The sequence below is a fragment of the Urocitellus parryii genome, chromosome 3, assembly GCF_045843805.1.
Source record: "Urocitellus parryii isolate mUroPar1 chromosome 3, mUroPar1.hap1, whole genome shotgun sequence".
NCBI classification, from domain to species: Eukaryota; Metazoa; Chordata; class Mammalia; order Rodentia; family Sciuridae; genus Urocitellus; species Urocitellus parryii.
In genome coordinates, this window is record NC_135533.1 from 195,329,806 (window position 1) to 195,346,869 (window position 17,064).

General features: G+C 53.3%; 1 protein-coding gene across 2 annotated transcripts; it reads right to left on the reverse strand.

Moving 5' to 3' along the window:
* Positions 1 to 9,594: 9,594 nt before the first annotated feature.
* Xirp1 (xin actin binding repeat containing 1) lies at positions 9,595 to 16,725 on the reverse strand. 2 transcript variants are annotated; one of them, XM_077796267.1, is made up of 3 exons: positions 16,528 to 16,725; positions 10,106 to 13,496; positions 9,595 to 9,687 (listed from the first exon to the last, which is right to left on the reverse strand). In XM_077796267.1, the coding sequence occupies exons 2-3, from the start codon at positions 13,448 to 13,450 to the stop codon at positions 9,679 to 9,681; spliced, it is 3,354 nt and encodes a 1,117-aa protein (XP_077652393.1). In that variant the 5' UTR covers positions 13,451 to 13,496; positions 16,528 to 16,725; the 3' UTR covers positions 9,595 to 9,678. The 2 variants fall into 2 exon arrangements, with proteins under 2 accessions (XP_077652393.1, XP_026257415.2); XM_026401630.2 differs by having other exon boundaries at positions 10,106 to 13,499.
* Between the last annotated feature and the right edge of the window lie 339 nt (positions 16,726 to 17,064).

Genomic DNA, 17,064 nt, shown 5'->3' on the forward strand with positions numbered 1-17,064 from the left:
ACCATGCTGCTCATTACTCCTTTGGCTTCAGCTACTCTGGTTCTCTGCTCTCCACATGCCAAGTAAAAACCTGTCTTGCATTCACTGTACTGTCTGCCTGGCAGGTTTATGAAGTTTTCTAACCTTGTTCTGTCAACTTGGAGAGGCCTCCTTTCTCCATAAGAATTTACCACCTTGGTGCATTCCCCATGAGCCCATACCCTTTCTTTTTCAGGGCCTGTTTTCTTCACTGCCGTATCTCCAGTGTCTGCAATGTGCCGTGCATTTTGTAATAGGTCAATATATATTGGTTGAACACATATACATCTTTAAAAATTGACCATAATGAAGAGCACAGGAATTGGGAGAGGGCTCCTGGGTTTTGTTCCCCACTATGTATCTTGGGCATTTGGCTCATGAAGAACTTAACTTTTCATAACACATAGTATTCCAAAGTCTGGATGTACCATGTCTTTTTTTTTTTTTTTTTTTGTACCAGGGATTGAACTCAGAGGCACTTGACTACTGAGTCACATCCCCAGCCCTATTTTGTATTTTATTTAGAGGCAGGGTCTCAAGGAGTTGCCTGATGCCTCGCCCTTGCTGAGGCTGGCTCTGAATTTGTGATCCTCCTGTCTCAGCCTCCCAAGCCACTGGGATTACAGGCGTGTGCCACGGTGCCTGGTCTCCCATGTCATTTTTAAAACAGTTTCCTACAGATAGTCAATCTTTGGCATTTCAAACAACGCCTCTAAAAACCACTGTATGCATTTATCTTCTTTTTTCCCCCTGTGTACTGGGGATAGAACCCACGGCCTTGCTCTTTTTCATAGTAGATAAGTGCACTATCACCGAGCAACGCCCACGGCTCTTTTTATTTTTTCTTTGAGGCTGCCCTGCGCTTTGTGATCCTCCTGGCCTCTCAGTCTATCCTGAGGAGCTGGGATTACAAGAGTACGTGACCACACCCGGCTTATCCTCATATTTGTGTCCATGGGTTAACTCTTGAGATGTGAAGTTGTGAGGTCAAAGGGCATGTTCATTTAAAATTCTGATCATATTTGCAAATTGTTTTCCAAACAGGCAGACGCAGGCAGTTCTCCCTTCTTGTCAACAGCGAAAAAAATGCAACTATTGCCCCATCTGCTCCAGCATCATGTAGTTATCAGACTCTTTGATCTTGGTTAATAGGGATCGGTATCTCTGGGTTCCATCGGCATTCCTCTAATACGGGAGAGGGCGGCATCCTTTCCAAGGAAATCTTTTCTGAGGTCAGGCCCGCCAAGGCCTGGTTGGAGAGGAGCCTGGGACGCAGCTGAGCTAGCCGTCATTCACCCCCTCCCTCGCTCGCCAGCACCCACGACTTCACTGGCTTTCCCTCGTTTTCCGTGCATTCTTTCCTCCCCCAGCAGCTTGTGATTCCTGGAACCAAGCTCGGTGACCTCACGCCAGTGACTTCACATCCGGGACCTTCTGGGAATTCTCAGTTGCACTTTTTCGTAAGAAATCTCACAGTGGAGGTGGGTGGGGCGGGGCGGAGCCTTGGGGGAAATAAGGAGGGAACCGCAAGGGGCGGGCTTCCTTCGGGTGCTTGGGACTGGAGGCGCCTGCAGGGGTCAGTGGCCGAGGGGCAGCCTGCCAGGCCCGACGACCCGCCCCGCCACCCTCAGCCCTGAACCGTGCGCCCCTCCCTGGGGGACTCGGGGGGCCGCCTGCCCCCGCCACTCTGGCTTCCCACCCGGGGGCGGATCCTGAGGGTCCCCAGGCCCAGCCTCTGCCAGTTTTCTTCGAAGTTAGCTGGGCAACTAACTGGGCAGCTCCTGCCCTCGGGGGAGAGGGTACCAAGACCCGAGCTAAAACCGCTGTGGACTTGGCGGGAGCAACAGTCATGGGGGAGGGGGAGAGAGATGCACAAAATCAAAAAATTTCAACAGCTTTTACAAACTACAAGATTCATCAGGTTAGGGTGCGATGGGGCATTGAAGAGGAAGGGACAGGGACCAAAGGAGGACATTCCCAATGGCTTTACCTCAGAGCTGTCTTTAGAACCAAGCTTTCCAGAAATGACAGGTGGAAAATTGGGGGAGGGTGGGGTCCAGCCTAAGCAAAAACAAGGTCCTGTTAAGACTTTGTGGGTCCTAGGCACTTTTGCCTTCATGGACTCCTTTTCCATTAAAAAAAAAAAAAAGTATATTTTACGACTGTGGTGGTATAAGCTTTAATAGAGTAATGTTATATGGTAAACATTTTCTTTTATCTACAAGTTCCTTTTCTCCCTCTGATTTTAAAAGCAGTTAAAACATTTTCAAAGCCAGACTTGAAATGAGCAAACGCCTGTAATCCCAGGGATTTGGGAGGCTGAGGCAGGAGGATTGCAAATTCGAGCCACCCTCGGCAGTTTAGCAGGGCTCTAAGCAATTTAGGAAGACCCTGACTCAAAATTTAAACATTAAGCCGGGGTGGGTTAGGAATGTGGCTCAGTGGTGAAGCTCCCTTGGGTTCAATCACCAGTACCCAAAACAAAAAGAAAACAAAACACATTTTCATGGTTCCCTAAAAGTATGATGGACCCTAGTTACTATGACCATTGTACTTAATGGGTAAATTGGCCCTGGGCAAAGTTAGGGTGGATAGAACATTAAAGGCCCAAGGAGGGTGATTTAGGGGAGGTAATAAACAGAGAGCAGCTGCATACAGGAAGGGCCTTAAATGGCCCAACCATTGTGGAGATTAAGATGGAGATGGTGAGCCACTGCAGGGCTGGATTGGAGAAGTGACAGTTTGGGGTGGCACTGGAGGTTGCAGGCTATTGCTGAAATATAGGAACACACACAACAACAGTGAAGATTGAAGGAGGGGTAGGGGAAGAGATATTTGGAAAACCCAAAGAACCAGTGAGCCCATTTAAAAAAATATATTTTATTTTTTAGTTGTAATTGGACACAATACTTTTATTTTATTTATTTAATTTTTACGTGGTGCTGAGGATCAAACCCAGGGCTTCCCACGTGCTAGGTACCGCTGAGATACAACCCCAGCCACCGCTGAGATACAACCCCAGCCGGCTGCCCCCCTACTGATATGAGAGGGCTGGGCCTGGAGAAGCTTGGGCCATCTTCTCTGGCTTGGGGTGAAAGGCAGACGCTGCTGCCCCTCAGGGAAAGAAGGAAGAGGGGAGGAGAAACTATTAAGTGCTCAAGGACTTTGAGATGATCCAATGGAACACCCTTCATGAGAAACAAAGCAGGGAGAATTTGAGTTCTTAGGCTTATGGGCAGCTTCAGGCTGCCTTTTGCCTAGGTCACTGCAGTTGCTTCTAATAGGCATCTCGCCCCTCCCTACTGCCTGGTGCACCTCCCCAAAGCTCCAATACCTTGGGCCACTCACTTTCCTGCTCTCACAGACTAGAGGACAAACTGCCTCATTTGGGCATTTCCAGAGTTCAGAATGGGAAAAAGCGGAGTGGGGTTTCAACATCCCCTTGAGTAGAAAACCACCTCCAAGTCTCATTTGGCCACATATTTCTCAATCCCCAATAACTGTAGACCTATATCTCCCCCACAAAACCTCTATACTTGACTCCTACCTTCTAATACAAATGCCAGGCTTCCTCCAGAGCGGACTAGGCCAAAGGGCTGGTGCAGGAAACACAGGGAGAAGAGCTGGGTTCAAATGCTTACATGAAAGACAAACCTTTATTCACTCTAAAATTAAATACTCACAATGTGCTTTGGCAGCATTTTAGGCAAAGGGAATATGATGGTGCTTCATGGAGATGATATTCCAGTGGGGGAAGATTGTGGAGATGATATTTTACAAAGACATCTAGCTGCGTGTTCTAGATTTTGCCTCATTCCCAGCAAAAGCTGGTGTCTAATGCCCATTTCTTTCAATCTGGGAAGACTTGTGTCTTACTTGTAACCAGTAGTGCAGCAGATGTGATTCTTCATGACTTCTGAGGCTAGGTAACAAAAGGTGATGAGGTCAGGTCTCTGTCTTGTTAAGACATGTCTCTGGAAGTCCAAGTACCTGGAGACTGCACCCTGTAAGGAAGCCCAGGTCATATAGACAGGTGTATGTGTCTAGCTGAAGTCCCAGACATTACAGCACAGAGATAAGGCATCCCCATCATGTTCAGTCCAAATTCCTGGGTAATCAGATTCATAAGTATCAGCTCTATAAACCACTAAGCTTGGGATGTTTTGCTATGCAGAAAGTTATCTACAACATTCACTATAAAAAAGAAAACTGAGTAAGATAATTTCCTGTTGGGATGGGTCCTAGGGAAAACGTGAAATGGCATGGAAACTTATGAGGAAGCCCTCTCCAGATAAGAGGAAGAGAGAAGGATGGATCAGGAAAGGACTTTCTGGAGAGATATTTGAATTGAGATCTGAGTGAGAAGCTCAGCCACTAAAGATCTAGAAGAGGGGGGCTGGGGTTGTGGCTCAGTGGTAGAGTGTGTGCCTAACACAGGCAAGGCGCTGGGTTGGATCCTCAGCACCACATAAAAATAAATAAGTAAAATAAAGTTGTTTTTTTTTTTTTAAAGATCTAGAAGAGACCTCCAGGAGGAGGATAAGGCAAGTGAAAAGTCCCTGAGGCAGAAATGATCTTGTATGTTCTGTGAGGCGCAACAAAGTCAGTGTGACTAGGAGAAGGCAGGTGAGGAGGAGAGCACAGGCACCCAAGTTGGAGAGGTAAGCCATTCTGGTTTCACAGGCCACTGAGAGTTTAGATTCCAGACTAACTGAACTGGGAAGCCGTTGAAGGGTATTATGCAGGAGTGACCTGATCTGAAATAAGAATTCTGGCTGCTTGGTGGTGGACAAACTGTAAGGACAGACCGACAAAGGAAAGAGGACCACTCGGAAGGCGAAAGCAGTGCCTGCCCCGCTGCCCGCCCAGGAAAGGAAAGGTGGATGGTGGCCTGAAGCAGGGTGATGGCGATGACGATGGGGCTGCTGGACGAATTCCAGACAGAGGCCAGGACACTGTACCAAGGAGGGAGGCGGAGCCCTGCCCAGCAGGTCGGTCCTGGGCGGGGCCGAGGCGTGGGTGAGGAGCGGAACCCGGCATCCTTCTGGAATCCAGGAGGGAGGCTCGGAGCACGGGCCGCCCGGGACGGCGCGTCCTGGCGTCCGGCGTCTGCGCGCGGAGCCAGACCCTGGCGGTGCGCCTGCCGGGCGTTTCCTGGCAACCGCCGCCGCCGCCGCCGCCGCCGGAACGTTCCGAACTCTGCGGGCCCCGTGACGTCACCGTCACTATGGCGACGGCCGGTGGGAACAAGCCTCAAGGGCTCCGGGGGCGGGGTCTGGACACGGCGTACTCCGCCTTCCGACCCGCCCCTTCCCAGCGGGAGGAGAGGCGGAGCCTCAGCCTGGGCGGCAGGTGTGGAGGCAGGTGTGCTGGGCCCTGGGCGAGGCCCCGCGAGCGGCTGCTGCTCGGCTGCTGCCGCCGGTGCATTCATCATCCACCACCTACCTCTCTTCCTGCCAGGCCGCCACATCCTGCGAATCACACGGGCTCCTCGGTCATTTAGATGACCTCTGAAAGGATGCCTTCCAGACCACCCACGTTAAAATAACTACCGTCCGTTGCCCTGTGGGCTGATCTTGTTTTTTTTTTTTTTTTTTTTTATTCACAGTATTTCTCCCTTGCAAATCTATCTAGTCTGTTTATATATTGTCTTCTCTCTTTAAACCAAAGTTCCATGAGGCCAAGGATAAATTCTGCCTTGTTCTCCACTATTTTTAGCCCAGAGCAGAATCTGGCATGAAGTGCTAATAAATGTTAGTGGGATGAATCTGCAGATGTACTCGATCATTTCATTCACTTATGCATTCATTTATTTGACATGTATGGAGTGCCTTCTAGGAACTTGTGATAAACATTAGATATACTAAGATGAACAAGGCAAGGGACCCCCCTGGAGGTGAGAAAGGAGATTATTAAATAGTAATTACTACAATACTAAAAATGAATGTCTTTGTCCAGACGTCAGGTATATTTTCATGTACTTTATACCTATAATTCTCTTAATCCTCAGCATGGTAATTGCACCCATTATACACATGAGAACACTGAGGAGAACACTCATTCTTTCAGCTGCTGGGTTCTGTAATCAGAAATCCTATGAAAGGCAGGGGAGAGAGATGTGGTAAGGGACTCAGCAATATGGGAATACCAGGCCCAGGTAGGTAGATTTGATATTGATTGTCCCTTATACATCAGTCTCTCACAGGGGATGGGTTCCTTCCAGATTGGAGTTCTCTTGCTCCAGGGAAGCCCACCCATACTAGCTGAGCAGGCACTGAGGGACCAGTAACAGGTATGGAGGGCTGAGCACTGGACTGGAGGTAAGGTGGGAACCTGCATATTCAGCTGAAGCACAGTATGTGCAAATTCTTGCTCAAGCTTGTGAGGAGCAACCCTAGTTGTTAACACCCCTTTCTATGGAAGAGGATCCAGAAAACCCACCTTATCCCACCTCTGGGTCTTTGCAAGTTCTTTTCTCTGTATCTAGTGTGCTTCCCCCCTCTGGTTTTCACTAGCTGGCTCTTTGTATTCATATCTGAAATGAGATGTTTTTCCTTAGGAAGGTCTGCATTGGCCACTCGCTCTAAGGAAGTTCCTGGTCATCATCACATCACCATGTATTAAGATTGTTTCCCCAGAGTGGGAAGGCAGCACAATCAGGCACATCACTCTGTTTCTGATCTGATTTTTCTTGTCTGTCCATCTCCTCATTCTCAAAAGTTGGTTTCCTGAGAGGAGGACCCTATTGGACCTTGCTTCTGTGTTCCTACTACCTAGAACAGACCTGGCATACGGAAGATGCTCAGTGCTTTTTGAAAGACAGAGTGAAAAGTGGCCTTCACCAAATCATTCCAGTTTTCCAGGTCAGAATCTGAGCACCCCTTTCCCCACTGCTTGGCACACTGCCCCTGGCATGAATTGGCAGTGGCCCGCCAACTTGGGCATGGGAATTCTCCTGATGTGAGGTCTTCCTACCTTCCTGTACCTGGTGGGTGACAGGGCTGCTCTCCCATTTTGGAGCAGGATTGTGGGACCCCTCCCCTGTGCCCTGATGATGTCCAAGAACATCTAGGACGGGAGGCCAGAGGTAGAGGGAGCAAATGTGTATGTTGGGGGCAAGAACAAGGGAGAGGGTAGAGCCTTCAATGCAGCTGCTGCTAGAAAAACTGGACATCTGGAGGTTGGGGCTGTTTTTCCCTTAGTGTGAACACAGACTCTTGAACAGATGCACACAAACAGACACACACTGAGTAGAGAATCAAGCTTTGGTTTATTCAGACTGAATCTTTCCCATTTGGGATGAAGAGGGGAAGTGGGCAGGAGGGGGCATAGAAAGACAGTGCATTTGGCTCCTAAGGGCCCTGTTGATTGGGAACTCTTTTCACATGACCTTTGGGTCACCAGGATGACCAGATGAATGATGAAGGTGGTGAAGGAGGGACTGGAGGCCAGGTCCTTTTGGGTCTCTCAGACCAATTCCTAACAGAGACCAATGCAGTGACCAGTTAGGTTTTCTCCAGGGATTAAGGAGCAGAAGGCTAAGCACATTCAGAATCCTAACAAAAAAAAAAAAAATAAAGGCTGGGGATTCCAACTCTGTAGACAATGATGTGCAGATGACCACAGGTCAAAGCTTGGACCGGGTCTGTGTGAGCAGCATGTGTACATGCTACATCTTCTACAAGTGGGGCTGGCGGTCCTCACCCCGTGCCTCTGTTACTTAGTGGACCTCTTTTAACCTCCCCCCCCTTTTTTTGCAGGAACTGAGCATATTGATGGAACTGACAAAAGAGAAACAGTCCTCAACACTCCTTAGAGATGCCCTTTCTTCTTGGTCCTCGTCCTATATGTGCAGGAGGGAGGGACCCATCTTACTCCTGGGGCCCTGGAAGGAGGCACCCCAGTGATGGGTGAGAGGTGAAGGTGCTCAGTGAGCAGCTGGCTAGGAGTGGCCGTAGGGCACCCACGCCACCTCAGCTTCTTCTAGGCCACTGTTGAACCCAGCTGGGCTGTGCAGGAACTGCCTCAGCAAGGGGGAGGCATGGACCCCCAGGTGGGGACAGCTGAGCGGTTCTGCCTGCTCAGTGACTACAGTGGAGGATGCAAGGACTGTGTTCCCAAACTGGTCTACCTCCTCATACTGTTCCGTCACGGTTCTTGTGGCTCCATAGCACTGGGAACCGCCCGGCACAGTCTGCAACTCCAGGACACTCTTTTGCCGCTCTGTGGGCAGGGGGCGCTCTGAGGTGGGCGTAGGCTTGGGCTGCTCAGAGCACTGTGTGACCACTTCCTTTTTCCTAGCCAGGTCCTGGGCACTTTCCTGGTGAAGTTGGGTCTGTCCTATGTCCTGAGCCAAGTGTATGCTTTTCCCTGAGACGTCATGGCTGCCTTTAGGGCTGGAAGCCTCTGGAAGCTTCCGTGTGGCTGACTGGATGGAGATGAAGGTTGGGGAGGAGGGTGAATCTCTGCTGAAAGGTAAGACTCGAGGGAGGCCTGAATCTTCTCTCAATGTCTCCAGCCTCCTGGTAGGAGAAGCAGCTGAAGCAACCTGACCTCTGGCCTCTGTGTGATTTGTGATATTGGCTTGACCCTGGTCCTCAGTATGGCATTCAACCTTGGCTTGGCTCTTGACTTCAATTGGATCTTTGACCTCCTGGTCTAAGTCAGTGGGCCTGGCTCTACTCCTGGCTAAGACACTGACCTTTGGGGTACTGGGATCTTTGTGGGGTCCTTGGGAATGGTTCCTGGTGTTCACCTCTGGCTGCAGGCTAGACACAGAGCTGAGGGCCTTGTGTACAGCTTCTTCAATGTCCAGCAGCCTGGCCAGGGTCTGTTCCTTCAGGCGGGCAACCTCTGTGCTGACCCGTGTCAGTTCCCCAAAGGCCTGCTCCACTGAGACCTCTGGTTTGCAGGGAGCAGCAGGGACCTGAGAGGCAGCCCCTCCAAGCTGGGGCACAGCCTCAAAGAGCCTCTTCAGGGCACCCACATCCACGCTACTTGCTGCTTCCTTCTCCAGGGCTTGCACCTGGCTCAGGAGGCCCTGGAGTTCTTGCTGGCTTCCCTGCAGAATCTGAGGGTTCTCAGGGGCTCCTTGCTTGGAACATTCCATGGGCTGCTCTCCTGGGGGACTGGAGTCCTGCTGCGGTGAGGTGCAGTCATTATTGAGAGCATTGAACTTATGGGGTTCAGGGCTCTGGACATTGCTGCCAGCAGCATGATCCTTGGTAGGTCTGGAGGTCACAGTGCTGAGGCTGTGTTGGGGGTCAGGATGGCTCTGTCCACTGGAGCATACAACCAGAGGCATGCAGCCCTGGCCTGAGGTGGTGGGAATTTTGGCCTGCTGAGGAATGGCTGCTTCTGTCTCACCTGGTTTGTATTTTTGTTGTCCCGTCTGCAAGGAGAAGTTGGGAGAGAGAGCTGAAGGCTTGGGCAGCCTCTGGGGAGGGTGGATTTGGGCTAGGTGTGCAGGTTTGGGGGGCACCGGGGGTTTCTTCCTTGGAGTAATGGCAGGCTCCAATTTGGGGGCCTTTGTCTGTGACCCCCCAGGGGTTTTCTGGCCAGCAGGGTTGCTGTGGATGTGAAGGGAGTTCTGCAAGGGCTTAGAGGTCTGTTGGGTGGAGTCTTCATCATGGCGGGCTTGGGCTGAGAAGTCAGGTCCCGTCACAGCAGCTGAGAGAGTAGGAGGAGGAGGAACAGAGGCATTATGGGAGTGCAGGTTGGCACCTGCAGCATGGACCCCAGAGGGCAGAGTGTGGTGGGCTAAAGGGGCGGTCTTTAGGGTGGTCTCTGCAGCTTGGAGGCCCCCTGAGCAGACTTGGAGATTCCCAGGAGATTCCCAGGTTCTCTGTGTGTGGCTTCCAGGCTCCTTCTGCCCTGGCCCAGGACTCTGACCTGGGCCTCCCTGGAGTGGGCTGGGAGCTTGGGCTGAGAGGACAGTCTGCCTGTCCCTTGGTTGGGTTTCCTTCTCAGAAGGCTGCACCCTGGGTGGTTCAAAAGTCCTCACAGGGTGAGCAGTGTAGATGCCATCCTGAATCGTCACCCACCCCTCAGGCAGCCCTCTAGGTAGTGCTTTCTCTTCCCCACTGACCTTTCTGGGAGGTGCCGGGTTCCTGGAGTCACCTCTGGCCACAGGCCTGCTGTTGCTCTGGGTGGCCCCAGTGGCAGTGGCTGGTGCTTTCAGGAGACCATCTTGGACGGGTGTGGAGGTGGCTGCAGGGGCGGAGGCCTGTTTGTGCTTGTTCAGAACTTGCTGGTGCAGACTCTGGGCCTCGGCTGTTGCCATCCGCAAACTCTGCATGGCTGTCTGTAGGTCTGGGGTCCCAGGCCCTGGTGGGCTAGCCATGGCTCCTCCTGACTTTCCCATGGCGGCCATTCCTTTCTGCCCAGTGTGATGGCTGTCTTCTTGCTTTTTTGCATCCTGCAATGGAGTTGGGGTGGCAGTTTCCCCAGCCAGAGGGATTGCCTTTCCAATGGCCTGGGGCAGGTAGGGGGTGGTTCCTGTGCCTCTGGGATGCCCCACCCCCATGCTGGGGTCCAGTGGAGGAACACGAATGATGTTCTCAGTTGGGGGAAGCTTCTGGGCCCCCTCGCTGGCTGGCACTGGACTTGGGTCAGCCGGTGGCTCCCACCGAAGGTCGTGCAGGCCACTCAGGTCTCCTTTGTCTATGCAGCTGGCCAGCAACTGCACACTTCTCCTTTCGGGGGCCCTGCTGGGTAGCTGGGGCTGTAGGGAGTAGGCGGTCAGAGAGACTAGGCCCTGCTCTGTCTCCTGCATCACCAGCCCAGTCCTTGTCACAGAGGCCCCGAGGCTACAAGCCAGCAGTTGCTGGAGCTCGGGATCCAGTTCTTCAATATTCCCACCATTGCCAGGAGTTGGCAGCCTCAGTGGCTGGAGCCGAAGCTGGCCAGTTGGGTCCTGCTGTACCAACAGTCCTTGCTGGTCAATGTCTGGCCGGCGCAACACTTGGCGGACAATCCTGGGAAGCTCGCCAGACACCAGCTCCTCCTTCCGAATGTGAGGATGACCCTGCCCTGGGCTGGGGAGCATGTACTTAGCAAGGCAGAGGTCCCCTGGCCCTCGGGTCTCCATGAGGATGCCCCCATGGTGCAGGATGCCAGGTGTGGCATGCAGCGTCCTCAGGGTCAACTCGGCCGCAGTCTCTTGCTTCTCTAGCATCCCATTTTCTGAGGGTCTCCCGGGCTGCTCCTCCTGGAGATTGCCCCCTCGGATGCTCTCAGCTGCCAGGGAGCCCATGGGGCAATTCTCGAAGAGCCAGGTGAACTTGTGTACAGAACCTTCAGCGATGGGTTCCGGGGTTATCTTGACCCCCTGATCTTCTCTCTTGCCTGACTCCAGGGCCTGGAAAACCTCTTTCTGTCGAGACACCTGCCCTGAAGGGATCTCCACCCGGCTGCAGTATCGCACAGGTCTTCTTCCACAGGGACGGCCTGCAGAGGCCTGCAGAGGTTCAGTCTCAAAGACATGTCCATCTGTCTGTCTTTCCCCAGCCTGGACCTGACTGACCTGCAGGTGCTGTTCCCTGGAGCCCTCTGCTTGGTCCAGGGGTGGAGGCTTGAACATCCAGGTGCAGGACCGGGCCTCAGCCTTGGTTGTGGGATCTGTGACCTCTGACCCCTGCCTCTCTGCCAGCTCACTCATTGGGCATGTCTCAAACAACCACCGGATGGTCTGCACATCGCCCTTTGGGGGAGTCTCAGACTTGGGGCCTTCTTGATTCTTTCTCTCCTCTTCCAGTCGTTCTTGCTGTTCCCGCTGGTGGATCATCTCCAGGGGCTGGGTCTCAAAAAGCCACCGAGCAGTGCCAACGTCCCCAGCCACCACTTCCTGCCGAGTGATGCCCCGTACCACATCCACCGTATTGGGGCTTCGACCCAGCTGATCTAGGGGCTGTGTCTCAAACATCCATCGATAGCCCTTCACATCACCTCCAACTACCTGCTCTCTGCTGACAGAGGTCAGGGCGTGGAGATGACCCTTGCTATCCTGCATGGCATATACTGGGGATCCTACACCCTGGGACTGTCTAGCAGAATCAGTTGTTTCTGATCCGTTTGCACCATCTGGGGTCAAAGGCTCACCCTGTCCAATACTATCCAGGGGAAGGGTCTCAAAAAGGTTTTTGAAGGTCTTCACATCCCCCTTCACCCCATCTCTCTGGGGCACACCCTGAGACAGAGACAGTGCTGAGGAGCCATCATTGGGTAGATGCTCACACATGAGTCCTTCACCCTCCTGGTGGCCCACCCGCTGCAGGTGACCCACTTGGACTTTGTCTCTGAGAGTGTCCAGAGGTTTTGTCTCAAATAGCCACAGGGTGGAGCGAACATCACCAGGGACCACGTCTTCCTTAGGTGGAGCCTCTGCTCCAGCCTCCTCTTCCCCCTTCAGAGTGTCCAGGGCTCGTGTCTCAAACAGATGCCGCTGCTGCTGAACATCTGGGCCAGGAGGAATAAGGTCTGGGGATGGCTGGAAGTCCTTCTCATCCACCAAGATCTCCCGGATGGCATCCAGGGGCTGCGTCTCAAAGATCCAACGTGTTGCACTGACATCGGGCCGGGCCCCCTCCTCTAGGGAGATCCCCCGGATCACCCGCACCTGGCTGGGGTCTTGGTTGAAGGCATCCAGAGGTCGTGTCTCAAAGAGCCAGCGGGCAGACCTCACTGCGTTGCTTTGGATCTCTTCTCGACATGCAGCCTTGACCTCATGGATGGCCCCTTCTGCATCCTGGATAGCACACAGTGGCTCTGTTTGGAACAGCTTCACGGTTTTCTTCACATCGCCCTTCAGCTCCTGGATCTCTGAGCGCAGCTCCAAGGGGCTCTGCTCTTGGATGGAGGGGCGGGAGCCCAGGCGGTCCAGCGGCCGCGTCTCAAAGAGCATCTTAGTACCCTTCACATCTCCACTGGCCGCAGGTTCCCTCACAGTAGGCTCTGTTGTCTCCTCTTGGCCCCCCAGCTCATCTAGTGGCTTGGTCTCAAACAGCCACCGGGCTGCACGAACATCACCTCCTGATGGCCGGGGTCCTGCTGGCTCCCGCTCTGTGCTGTTGGCAAAGGATCCTTCCTCAAACTTTCGGGAAGTGGCCTGGACGTCTCCGCCTGGCACAGGCTCTTTGGCAGCTGGCTTCTCATGATCGCCAATGGCATCCAGCCGCCAGTTCTCAAAGATCCAGCGCATGCACTGGACATCACCCTCCGTGGGCTCCTCAGAGCCCAGGACCTCAGCCAGGTCCTCGGCCACAGCCTCGGCCAAGTTTTTGCGGAGCTCGGGGTGGATGTGCCTGTAGAGGCGGCGGAGCTCGCCAGCTTGCCGCTGCTGGTGGAACTTAGAGAAGGACTCCTTGGGTGGCGGTGGTGGCAGATCCTCCAGGACCGGGGGTGGAGGGAGGGACAGGTCCTCTGTAGTCGCCATTGGGATGGTTGGTGTGGGGGCTGCCTGCGTCTGCACGTTGGCCGCTCTTCTGAGGAGAAGGGGCAGAGATGAAGATGTGGTTGGGGGATTCACTTGGGGTGGGGTCCAGTTGCTGGGACAAACTGCAGGGAGGAAGGCCCAGGGGCTGAGTAGCTCTGGGTGACATTTACTTAGAGACTCTCTCCCTCTCTATGTCATCCTGGCACAGGGTTCACTTTGGCTGGTGTGTGAAAAGTCATGTACTTAGGACATTTGGACCCGTCCATCAAGGTTGGTCCCTGATTCCCTGACTTGCTAGGGGGACCGAGGGTCTTTCCTTTGGCCCCACAAGGGATGCCCACCCACATCTCCAGTGGAAAAACTGGACGTGCCCATCCTTGCCTTCCTTTGTCCAAATCAGTTTTTTTTTTTTTTTTTTGCTAGACTTTCAAGTGAGTGAGCTGGGGTAATCTTGACTGAGGAAATTCGTACAAAGAACACCAGAGGGCGTGCTGAGCACTTTGATTAGAACCTGCCCAACCTTTACCTCTGGGGTCTCAATTCCAAACTTTCTCAGGCCCAGGGAGATGAAGCCCAACCCTTTATAATTTTTTTTAATAATATTTATTTATTTATTTTTTAGTTTTTGGCAGACACAACATCTTTGTTTGTATGTGGTGCTGAGGATCGAACCCGGGCCGCACGCATGCCAGGCGAGCGCGCTACCGCTTGAGCCACATCCCCAGCCCAACCCTTTATAATTAAAGATGAGGAAACTGGGGCCCAGAGTCAGATCTTGGCAAACAAGTGGCAGGCAGTGCCGGCATGAGGTCCCTAGACCCTATTTAGGGCCTGATTCCCAAGAAATAAGAGGGTAGGGGACGTGAAGCTTTCTTATCAGCCATAGTACCCCCTCTATTCCTCAGCAGGCCCCTTAGGAGAATAGGAAGGTGACATCTCTAGGGAGGGAAGACTGTGGATCAGGGTCCTTTCTGCAGAAACAGCTCATGGAGACCCCTCCCCAATCATGGGTAAGCAAGCACAGCTTCAGGTCTGCTGGGTGCAGGGCCTCAGGGTTAAGATCGACCCCTGAAGGCCCTCAACCCACTCTAGCCCCAAAGCTAGCTCCTCTTCTCCCTCCCTCTTCATGTCAATCAACTTCTATCAAGGTGTGACCTTTCTCCACTCTATCCTCGCCCCTCAAGCCCTTCTGGTCTGTCTCATGTATGTCTTATCTGTCTCGTGACAGGTGTTGTGACAGTCCCCAGAGGCCAGTAGGCCAAGAATGAGAAGCATGTACCCCCGTCTGCTGCCTCTGATCCACTACTGTGCTCCACACTTGGTTCTAAATATAGCTGAGGTCCTGGCCTTGGAATAGGAGCCTTGTGCTCGGAGGGACGTTTGGGCTCCACCACTGGGGATCCTGGGTGCCTGTGGCCCACGTCATCTCCTGCACTACCCGTGGTTCCTAGAGGACCCTGCCTCCTGCCTTCTGAGTTGGTGCCAGGACTCTGGTCTGCAGGCCAACCAGGTGCTAGAGATCTCCCCCTGGCCAAAGGGGCCCGGGGTGTGGGTAGGTGCAAGGACACTGGCAGCAGGTAGGAGGCAGGACTTCTTCCTATGGCTACCTCGGAAGGAGGAGACAGAAAACTGAGACCTACTTGCCCCACCTCACCCACACCTGGCCTTTTCACCAAAGGCATGAGAGCCCTAGGGAGTATAAGGTCTGAAACCTGTGGCGTGAGTCTCATCAATCCTCTGCAGGGTTTCCTTCCGTCTCTGAGCTGTGATAAGGATTTCCTGCCAAAACCAAATTCATGCCTGTCCCCACCTCTGCTCTAGCCTGTCACCCCCAGATGTCAGATGAGCAGATGTCATCTACAGGCCACCAACGCTACCCCACCCCCACTCCCAGGAATCTCCAGAATCCCTGCTAGGGTCGCAGGCTGATAGCACAGAGTCCAGGGACGTCAGAGCTGATCCTCAGAGGTCATTGAATCTAACCTCTAATGAAGAAGTTCAAAGGGGGAAAACTGAGGCTCAAAGAGGGGAAAGGAGCTGTCCAGGGAGGCTCACCAAGGCAGTGGCAAAGTCCAACACAGATTTCCTGACTCTGGGCCTGCCCACCTCCACCCCTGTCTGGCCTGAGCCTGAGAGGGCAGAATTCAGAACTGGGACCAGGCTTAGGGAAGAGTGAGCCCCAAGAACTGTCCCAGAGCTTGGGCTCCTGGGGCTGGGTCAGCCTCTCGGGATGACTCACCTCTGTCTCCATCTCCTCCTGGGCCCATACTGGCCTGCTCTAGACCTTTGGGCAGACTCAGATTTGGTCTCCGTGCCCCGACACCTACCATCTCTGGCCTGAGGACTTTCCCACAAGTCAAGATGATGGCCTGGGTTACAGGCATCCCGCCCGGGTTCAAGGACATCATATGTGGGGAGCTGAACTCAGGCCAGCCCTAGGGAGATATCGCTGGTACCAGATATGCCAAGACTTTCACCCACAACAGCTGGGCATGGGGCCCATCCTAGGCTACATTTCTGGCCTCATCTACTGTCCCTACTCTGCCTGGCTCCTTCCCAGCTCTCTTCTGTCACTTTTTCCTCCAGATTTTGGGACTTCCAGAGGCTTCCCTGAGAGGAATCCTTGAAACCTGAGGAGCTCCATACCTGTATTTTAAAAACTGAAATTCTAGGCCTGGGGATATGGCTCAGTTGGTAGGGAGCTTGGCTCACATGCACAAGGCCCTGGGTTCAAGCCCCAGCACCACACACATAACCACCCCCCCCCCAAAAAAAAAAAAATCCAGGCCATCTCCTGGAAGCCTTTCTGAATTGCACCAGGCAAAAGCCTGTTCCCTTGGCCAGCCTAGGCCTGTGGCAGCCACTCTGAGCTCTCCTGTGGGACTCCTACAAACTCATGTTACCTTCTTTGTGGATTCTTTATCTCAGAAACTCTTCCACTCACCAACACCTGTTCTTACCATTCAACCTCCCTCTCTCCTGGGTTCTACCCCGATACACACATCCCACAGGGTGCAGAGGGCCAGAGCCTCCAGAACCAGCCACGCTGGTTCTTGACAAGAGGGGAGATTACTTACCGAGGGTTCCGCTTGGCTGGTGGGGTGTTTGGGGTCTGTAGCAGGTGGCTTGGCTGGTGGGGTGTTTGGGGTCTGTAGCAGGTGTGGCCTAAGCGTCGGTCCTCCTGCTGGAGAGTCTCGAGTGGGTGGGTTCTGTTCTGTGGCTTGGTCAGCTACCTTCTCACTGCCTGTCTCTGGGTCTCTGTTCTCTGCCAGCCCCCAGCAGCTGCCTTTATTTTGCTGGTTAGGGGGTGGGCCGGAGAGGGGGTGGGGAGGGAGGCTATGTTGGGACTATTAAGTGGTGCCGCTATTTTTAGGGCTTGTGGAAGTCACTCTGCCATCCCGGGGAATCAGTTACATGTCTTTTGGGTTGGGGAGGGGCGACAGAGGGAAATGGGGAGAGCTCCATTCATCTAAAGTCTGCTCTGAGAATTGGGGACAGCCAGTGACTCAACTGTGGTGTGGGGTGGGGGTGTCCAGACTATTTTGAAGGAATGAATAAGGAGGAGCATTTGACACTGGGGTGGCCCTGCTCCTTCATCCTCTGAGCCTCCTGTC